Source organism: Alexandromys fortis, unplaced genomic scaffold, assembly GCF_014885135.2.
Source record: "Alexandromys fortis isolate MF-2015 unplaced genomic scaffold, M_Fortis_MF-2015_v1.1 scaffold_107, whole genome shotgun sequence".
NCBI lineage: Eukaryota > Metazoa > Chordata > Mammalia > Rodentia > Cricetidae > Alexandromys > Alexandromys fortis.
The window spans coordinates 3,095,088-3,104,918 of NW_026067987.1; the positions used below are offsets into that span (position 1 = coordinate 3,095,088).

At 35.4% G+C, this 9,831-nt stretch overlaps 1 protein-coding gene across 4 annotated transcripts in view; it reads left to right on the forward strand.

Annotated features, from left to right (window-relative positions):
* Positions 1-7,199, forward strand: part of Bclaf1 (BCL2 associated transcription factor 1) — a 29,910-nt gene extending 22,711 nt beyond the window's left edge. For all 4 annotated transcript variants that reach the window (XM_050159432.1, XM_050159434.1, XM_050159433.1 and 1 more), the window contains 2 exons: positions 4,443-4,655; positions 4,803-7,199. In XM_050159432.1, the coding sequence (XP_050015389.1) occupies positions 4,443-4,655; positions 4,803-4,808 (219 nt within the window). In that variant the 3' untranslated portion in view covers positions 4,809-7,199. The remainder of the gene's footprint in view (positions 1-4,442; positions 4,656-4,802) is intronic.
* Positions 7,200-9,831: the final 2,632 nt, after the last annotated feature.

Here is a 9,831-nt window from a genome sequence, read left to right on the forward strand (position 1 = left end):
AGGTTTATAGTTGTGGCCCACTGCCCCTGACTTAATGGGAACTTGGAAATAGTTTGGTCAGTTGTGTAACTGAAAACTTAGAAAACAGACACAGTTTTAAACAAAATTAAATTCTTAACCTATGTAGGATGAATTTGAAGTGATTAGGAGAAAGCAAAGGTAGATCCAATGGGTAGTTAACACCAAGATCTAAGAATCACCATGTGACAGTCATAAAGATGTGATAAGATTACACAGAGTACATGTCATTAAGAGGCCCACATTTCTAAGCTTGGATGAGGAGTAATAAAATTGCCCGATAAATAGTTCAAGTGTGAGAAAATAAGAGGTAGCTAGTAAATATGGAATCATTAGGTTTTTTTCCCTTCAAGATAGGGTTATTCTATATAGACTAGACTGGCTTCAGACTCACAGATCTCTGCCTCTGCTACCTGATTGCTGAGAATAAAGGATATGTGGCATATTGTTCATGCTTTTTAATAGTTTCAAAAACTAATGTATATTTGAGACATGGTCTCAAACCTGCTTAATATGTATATATGCTGGAGAATGACCTTGAACCCCTTAGGTTAATATGTCTGCTTATTGCTAAATTTTGGTATTACAGGCATAGGACACTGCACTCAAGTAAAAGATATAATTTAGACCAGACTTCCTGTTGCTTGTAGAATCTGTTATCATGGATCTTTATGTATTCATTTGGGACATAGCCATTTTAGATTGTCTTAATATATTACACAGTAATTTTATTAGTGTTATTTTAAGAATTGAGTTACTTTCCAGGTGTGGTGATGGATGCTTTTAATCCCAGCACTCTGGGAGGCAGAAGCAAAGTAGATCTCTTGAGTTTGAGCACAGCCTTGTCTCTTGAGCAAGTTCCAGGATAGCTAGGACTACACAGAGAAATCCTGTATCAAAAAAACAAGCAACAATAAAAAATTTAGATATTTAACAAATGGTGATTAATAATTTGTTGCTTTTGAGGGCTATCATTTTATTTATTTATTTATTTAGTTAGTTTGTTTGCTTTTGTTTTGGAGGCAGGGTTCTGTATATCCCTTACTTTACAGGAGCTTGCTTTGTACACCAGGCTGGCCTCAGATTCACCTGCTTCTGGAGTTCTAGCATACACGTGTGTACCACCACCGCCTTGCTCTAGGTTTTAATTTAAAAAATTTTGATCTGTACAGTGTATTTATTATACACATATCATAGACTGATGGTTAAGTTATTTTGGTGCTTGAGAGCAATTTAAGTGGCAACTTTGATTTACTAGAATTTTGTTTGTTTTTGAGTTAGGGTTTCTCTGTTTCCCTGGCTATCTTGGAACTCTCTGTAGATCAGGTTGGCCTTGAACTCACAGAGATCCACCTGCCTTTGCCGCTGGAATTAAAGGCATATGGCACCACTTGGCTCATCAGAATATTTTAATTTAAAATATTTTGCATTTTATGTACAAACACTGACTTTAGATCATATTTAGAATAGCGATCTGAGCAAAAATTACAATTCAAAAAGATGAGGTTTAAAATTAGACAGTTCTTTAACAATAATACCTGTGTAAAAAGTTTAACCTACTAGAATATTAGTGCTTAGTAACCTTTAAGCTGGGCATGGTAGTGCATACATGAAATCACAGCATTCAAGAGAAGGACAGATATAAGTTTGGTGCCAACATGGGTTATAGTGACCTCAGGAATGAAAAAATTTAAAAAAATCTTTCTGAGTTGAGGCTAGTTTGTATTTCAGATGAAGAGTGATTAGTTACTGAGAAGTTTGACTTTTGGGCTGGTAAGAATGGGTTAGTATTTGAGTCTATGCATTGTTTCCAGCTGCATTTCTGATCTGTGGTCTTCATAACTGCCTTGATGAATCATAGTAGTGCTTGTTACATCATAGGTTTCTTATCTCCAACCTTGGCTTTATGCAAGAGCGTGATAGTAATAATTGTAGGAAATTATAAATTTCACCTCTCAGTATAGCTCCTGAGAGGTGAGCATGAGCTGCAACAAGTGGGAGGATACAGCAATGGCAAGTTCTCAGAAGGGAAGGAAATGATTAATCCCTGGTGGAGTGAAGGGCTTGGGGATGGAGGAGGGGTCAAAGTTTGGAATAACTTTTGAAATTTTAAAAACTCGATACTTTTTAAATATATTAACCAATGAGGGGGGTGTCAAAACAGGATTTTGTTCTGCAGAACAGGCTGACTTTAAAATCTGAGTGGGATTATAGGGCCACATACCTAGGGTAACTTGATTGAATTGTGTTAGTGGAGAGGTGAGGATACAGGAGCTCTTCAGTTTATTATAGATTCCTTGAAAAACAAAAGCCATTTAACTTTTAACAGTCATCTGAAAAATTTAACTACTAAAATTAGATTCAAATTTTGAATGTAAGAAATTGAAACGGAAGACTATTTAGAGTGGCTGGGGAGGTGGCTCAGTAGTTATATCTGAAATTCCCAAGGTCCACAGACAGACTCTGGGTTTGTAGTGTGGAGCCCTATCTGTAACTCCTGCCTTCATGGTGGAGATGAAGGATTTCCCTAGGTGTAGCTATCACACTGATGGGTTTAGTTGCAAGACCTTTCTTCAGTGAAAAAGGTGGAAGAACATTCAAGAATGTTTCCAGGTTCTGTCATGCCCTCTGTAGGCATGCTCACACACTTGGCCCATATATAACACATGCCACATACATGAAAATGGCAAAAGAAAAACAATGTATATCCACAGTTTCAACATAATTGCTGTTAGGACGTTCTCTGAAGAAAACATCTTAGTCTCTTGAGGTTCTACTTTCTTTTTACTTAAGATATCAGATGAGCTTGTAGCTAAAGGTAATGAGTAATTTGGCTGGCACCTAGCTTTGCTACTCGCTTTTTCCGTTTCTACTCTGAGTTGCCTGATACTCATTTACTGTCTCTAGGATTTATTGGAATTGTATCCGGTGGATAATGGTCAGTAAGATTTTTCATTTTTCTTTTTCTAGGTGTTTTATAGGATAGGGAATAGATAGTCAACAATATTTCTACTAAAGATTGGATTGTAGGGCTGGAGAGATGGCTCAGCGGTTAAGCATTGCCTGCTCTTCCAAAGGTCCTGAATCAATTCCCGGCAACCACATGGTGGCTCACAACCATCTGGAATGAGGTCAGGTGCCCTCTTCTGGCCTGCAGGCATACACGCAGACAGAATATTGTATTAAAAAAAAAAAGATTGGATTGTATTCAGAGCAGTGTCTTACCATATCATACCTAGTAAGCATCATAGAAACATTGAGTTCTGGCTTGTTAGACCGTGGACCAAGTATTTCTTATTGACTCTCTAGTGTCCCTTTAGGCTGTCTCCCTATATTAGAATGAGGTAAATTCTCAGAGAAGTTGATTTCTGTTGAGATGTAAATGGCAGGTCTTTTCTCTACTGCTTGCCTCTTCCTACAAATTCAAGGGCTAATAATGTCATATCAAACAAAAAAGGCTCTAAAATTGGGTATTAATGGCATGAGGGAACATGAAACAGTGTAAAACAATGTAATTGTAGACATTGTTTTGAGTGGCTCTTTTCTGAAGTCTAGAATTTTGATAATCTCAGAAGACATTCTTTATGGAATCATGCAGACTCCACCTAGCAATCTTCATTGGTTTGGTAATGGGACTAGTTATTAACACTTGAGAACTGTTCTTTAGAATAGTTTAATAATTGCCTGTACAAGTTCAATTTTTAAGTTGCATAAGAAGTTAATCTTTACAAAATGGTTATGCAATAAAAACTTAATTCTGTTTTGTATGAACAGTCTTTGTGAGACTTGAAAGGATTTTAGTTAGTTGGGTAGTTCTGGAAAGGCTGAGCAACATGACATTTGCATTATGCTTTTCTTGTAAAGGGCCATTGTTGTGCCTCACTTTCCATCTTAGAGTTGGCAAATTTATTTAATGAGTTAATGTGAGGGAAGCCTTTGGCTTTTTGTATTGCATTTTGGAATGGAAATACTTTAGAAACTTTTAAGTACTTTTCAGACTTGGAGATTGTTCTGCTTAGTAGAATAGTTTGTAAGTTGGGGAGTAACTAAACATAGTTACTGAAAACTTAAGGTTGGAATGTAATAGCTTCAAAACTTCCTGTAAAAAAGCTGAGATAAATTGCCATGGGACTTTGCTGTGATGATTTACCGTTGAAACCCCTAGGCTGCAAATTGATGTGTAATCACATCTATATTTAAATCTCAGTGTAGGATTTTAAAATCTTCATGCTAGGCATAATTTATTTATATAGCATGTAATAAATGTTATTTATATTATTACAATGATATTTTCTGGCTTCTGCATTTATGATATTTTTGTGGGGAAATTTTTGAACTTCAGTACTTCCAATGTGACTAGAGAATTAGTATCTTATTTGAAAACCATATCATTGATGTGTTTTTTTTTTTAAACCTTTCTATAGCATGATGACAGAGATGATGGTGTGGATTATTGGGCCAAAAGAGGAAGAGGTCGTGGTACTTTTCAGCGTGGCAGAGGGCGCTTTAATTTCAAAAAATCAGGTAGCAGTCCAAAATGGACTCATGACAAATACCAAGGGGATGGGATTGTTGAAGATGAAGAAGAGACCATGGAAAATAATGAAGAAAAGAAGGACAGACGCAAAGAAGAAAAGGTAGAAATTTTCTGATTTTTTTTTTTTTGACAGATTTAATTTAGTATGGGCTTGGCAGATAAATCAATTAATCAACTTTTAGAAATAATTTTCATAAATATCCACTATCCACAGCTTTATTGACCTCTAATTTCTTTCTCTCTTTAGGACTAGTCTCAAGATCGCGACAGAGCAGAACTTGTTGACTCCCAACATTTTTAAGTCTGATCTTTGTTTTCAAATAAGAATGTAAACATGTTATTTACAATTTACTGTTTGCAAGTAGTCTATAGACATTTTCTTTTAAGTCTTCAAATACCTTGAAAAAATAGTAGACTGTATGTTGAAAATTGTATTGAAATAAAGTAGAAAATGTTCCTTACCATATTTGTAACTACCAACTTTTAAAAACCTTTGACTGTTTTTGTTACATGCATTGTATTTCTGCTTTGTCTATAAGAAATGGTCAAGTCCAGCTCTGTGACAGCTCGGATTCTCTTGACTCCCTGTTTGTTAATGTTTGATTCTGAAGTAAACGTTAGCTCTACACAAATCCACACAAACCCTCAAACAGGAGTTGTTTATAGTGACCACACTAATTATTTAACTGTACACATCTGTTTAACATCTTTTTAAAATTTGAACACTACATTGTAGGGCGACTAATTTTTGAAAGTACCATGAAAGTTGCTATTCTGGAAAACTAAAATTAGTTTCACACTTCAGCAAATGTATAAGGACAATAACTTTGTTAGTAGCCAAAAAGTACAAATTACTAAAAGTTAGAAAGGTTTGTGAAAGTGGTATTTTTACTGAAAGCAAGTAGTGGCTTGTAAAATCATTTTAAGAGCCTGTATGAATTCAAAACTGAATATTCTCTTCCATTCTCATTTAATAGTTTGAGTCATGGTCTTAGATATCAGCTACCTGAGAGAGAGAGAGAAACTGGTTTGTAATGTGAGTGTAAGAAAAATCCTAATTCCACAGACCTGATTTTTTTTTTTTTTAACAAAAACAAATCAAAACTTGGGAGTCCTATTTATTTGGAAGATTATCCTAAAGCATAATTTGATGCACTCAGTCATTAAGTACCTGACTGGATAGCTTGCATATTTCTTGGATACTCTGACCAGCTGTAAATTAGTTGATAATTTAAGCATATAATTAGATAGTTCCAACGTAATGTCTAATAGTTAAATAACTTGTTTTTTCTTAATGTTACCAATAAAAGATTTTTGGCAGAAGATTTGTACCATTAATCTAACTGCCCATTTATAAAATGACCTTTTTCTTTTCAGGTGGTCTGACTTACCTAAGGAGATATATACTTTTCTTTGTTACTTAATAGCAAAGGAATAAAGTTCATGCTAAGACTGATTTTTTTTTTAAATAAACCTATAAAACTAGCCACATTGCGTCAGATTAGTTGTATATTTTTGCAATTAAAGGAGATAATGCTTATTCTATTAATGTAAACTTTTAAAGCTTGTAAGTGTGTGGCTCATTCTCTTTTGATGATTTGCAATATGTCTTAGATGTTGAATTGCTAAGAGCTGTTGGCAACATACTTAAACTAACACCATGTCAACATTTGTTGTGTTTATCTCACTCAGTATTGCATGATTTCTCCCGTTAATTGTCTATCTGGAATTATTTAGTAAATCAGAAATATCAGCAAATCAACTTAATTGTGTCAACCTGGACATAATTAGTACCATCCTCTTCAGATTAAGACTTAAATATAAAAGCAATATGTATTTAATTCCCTAATGTTTTTCATACCATTCATATTTTATATGAATACTTTTAACTTTTATTTTAACAGTTATTTGGTTACACACTGAATCTCGGCATGTTTACCTTTACTTTTTCTACAACAGAGAAAAGTAAATTTACTGAAAAATAATTTAATAGAGAGTAAAGTCATATTTTAAGTACGATTGCAGTACTATACCCTTTGGTTACTTTGATTTTAAAGTTATAGATAGAAAAGCCCACTACATTAAAGTGTGGTGATAAGAATTCTGCAGTAGAACACTGCTGTGAATCTTCTCTTTTTCAGGGCCACACATGCAACAGCCTGTATGTATTTTTTGAGATCACTATTTAGTTTCACATGTCATAACATGTTACAAAGGCTGAATGGTTCCTCTTGGTAAAGCTGCTTGATTATAAGTGCTAGGAAAATAACTGTTAAGAGCTGCATTAATGTACTTCTTTGCCCAGAGAAAGAAATAAAAATGAACCAAAGGATTTTACAGGAAAAAAAAGCAGTTTCAGAAGACCATGACTCAATTCTTAGGTGTGTATGCTCTTCAACATCTTAGGAGTTTTAAAAAACAGCAAAGTCTCTTCCAGTTGCACTCCATTTCAAGGCATTGTTATTGTTCCCTTTTGTTACAGTTAAAATCAGTGTTGGGATATAAATTATAATTTGAGGGACAATTTTACCCCATGAGAATGAATGTAGATGGCTAAACGATTCTTACTCAGTGTGGTGTACATTTCAGCAGGGACCCTTGTAAATTGTCATATGCCAATAAAATGTCCTAAGTGGTGACAGCAGTTGTCTCTGTACCTGATTTTTATTTTTTATTTATTTATTTTTATTTATTTATTTTTTTTTTGTGGTTTTTTGAGACAGGGTTTCTCTGTAGCTTTGGAGCCTGTCCTGGAACTAGCTCTTGTAGACCAGGCTGGTCTTGAACTCACAGAGATCCGCCTGCCTCTGCCTCCCAAGTGCTGGGATTAAAGGCGTTCGCCACCACTGCCCGGCCTCTGTACCCGATTTTGAAGCTGTTCCTGGGCATACTTTCTACCCAGCTGATTTCTATGGCCTTTTCCTAGAAATTGGGATATCAGCTCCAGTGTAGTAAACTTGTTATGTGGTTTGCTAAATATTTTTTACTGATTCCTCAAAACTCTTAATCACTTTCTCTTCTCTTCCTTGGAAGAGAATGTAGTTATTAGTGAGTTGTTGTGACAAATGCAGAAATTCCAGGTTAGTCATCAAAGAAGAGAAGTCCTTGAGAAGAAAAACACACAGAACTTTTTCATTTGTTTGATTTTTCAAGACAGAGTTTCTCTAACAGCCCTGGCTTCCCTGGAACTCTTTTAGGTAGACCAGGCTGGTCTCTGCCTCCTGAGTTCTGGGATTAAAGGTTTACATCACTGCAACCCAGCTGAAATGAACTGAATTTTAATCCTAGCACTCAGGGCTCTCAGTTTGAGGTTAGCTAGAACTGTATCTGTTTTTTTTTTTATTTTTTTTTTTATTTTTTTATTTTTTTTTTGAGAGAAAAAAGACATTAATGAAATTTTATTTTGAAACAGGGTCTCATGTGGCCAAGGCTGACCTTAAACTCAGAATATATTTAAAGATGACTTTGAACTTCTGAGCTTTCACCTGAGTGGGAAATTGCTGGGATTGCAATGGTGGGCCACATATCATATTGTGCTTGGAATTGAATCTGGCACTTGAGTCACATCCCCAGCCAACTCCTCTAAAAAGTACAAAATAACCAAGTTGTTTCTTTAGGTTAGTTGTAACAGTTAAAAATTTGTTACAAATATAACATTCTTCTTAAAAGTTACTGGGAATACAAAATATTCTTTTACCTTTAAAACATTTTTACGGAAGTGGAAATTCTCTTTCTGAAAAAGATTTGTTACTTGGATGGATGTGCAGTTGTGAGTATGAGTATGTATTGGTGCTCACAAAGGTCAGAATAGTGTTTTGGATCTGCTAGAGTCAGACAGTTATGTGCAACCTGATGTGTATGCTGGGAACCGAACTTGGTCTTCTAAAAGAGCTACAAGCACTTTAACCTATGAGCCATTTCTTCATTCTGAAAAATTGATCACCTCCCACCACTTTATTTATGTGCGTAGATGTGTGTGATATGCTAGTGTAGGGAGAGGCCAGAGCACTACTTAGAAGAGGGCACAGTTTTGTCCTACCCTGCTAGATAACATTAAGCTTGGCAGCATTGCTTTTTCCCACTTGTCTCCTTGCTTGCCCGGAATTGACAATTTTTAAAAACTTCCTAAAGTTTGAAGCAGGTCTTGCTATGTAGCACAGCTGTCTTGAAATTTCTAGTTTTTTTTTTTTTTTTTTTTTTTTTTTAAGAGTACTGAAATTAAGAGATGTGTACCACTACGCCTGGTTTAAATTGGCACATTCTGATGAATTGCAAATAAAATCTTCCATAGAGAAATAAACGTATTTGTGAAAAAAATGGGGTGGTGTGTCATTATTAGTAACTTAAAACAGTAATTTTTATGGATTTTTCTGTGTAAAATTTGCTCCATTTGTCAAGTTGTTTTTGGAGATGTTCTTACACTTTGGCATCTAAGGTGGCCTGTGCTTCACTCTACCTCAGGCTAGCCTTGAACTTGAGGTGCCTTAAGGTGCTTTTTTGATTCCAGTCCCTTTTCTATGTTTGGTTTAAAATCTCTTTGGTGGTATACCCTAAGTTTACATAAAGAACAAAATTGTTTCTCTATTCAAGAAACAATATTGCCTTGTTTAAATGAAATTGCCAAGTAGGGAAGGGAAATAGAGACAAAACACTTCATTGTTAGGGGAATGTATGTCATTGTTAGGGGAATGTATGTGGTTACAGTATAGTTTTTTTTTTTTTTTTTTTTTGAATTACAAATTCTGATCCATGCTTTTCAAAGTTAGGAGTAATACCTGTTTGGTATTGGATTGGCTACCATGACCAAGGCATCTTTTATAAGAAGGAAAGGGCTATTTGAGGCTTTTGGTTTCAGAGGAGAGTCTACCACTATCAAAGGCAGAGAAGTTTGGCAGCAGCCAGAGAGCTGAGGGCTTACATTTTGAGCTACAAACAGAATACAGAGATTGAATTGGGGATAGCCAGAGATTTGAGGCTTTTAAATCTCAATGCTGGGAGTTAAGTGACTTACCTTCTCCATCAAAGCCACACCTCCTGAGCCTCTCTAGACAGTAATTGAAATCAAACAGTTAAGTGCCTGAGACCTGGGACAAACATTCAGTCTACCTCAGAGTACCCATGCATTTCTGTAACATTGTGTTTCAGAGGTTGTGTAATACTTTTACTTGACATGGGTTAAGGTGCTTTTGAAACATTTGAGTCCCTCCATTGGCTGGCTGGATTCATGATCTCTGCATTCCTGAGTAACTGCAGGAACAGGTTTTTGTTGCTACTGT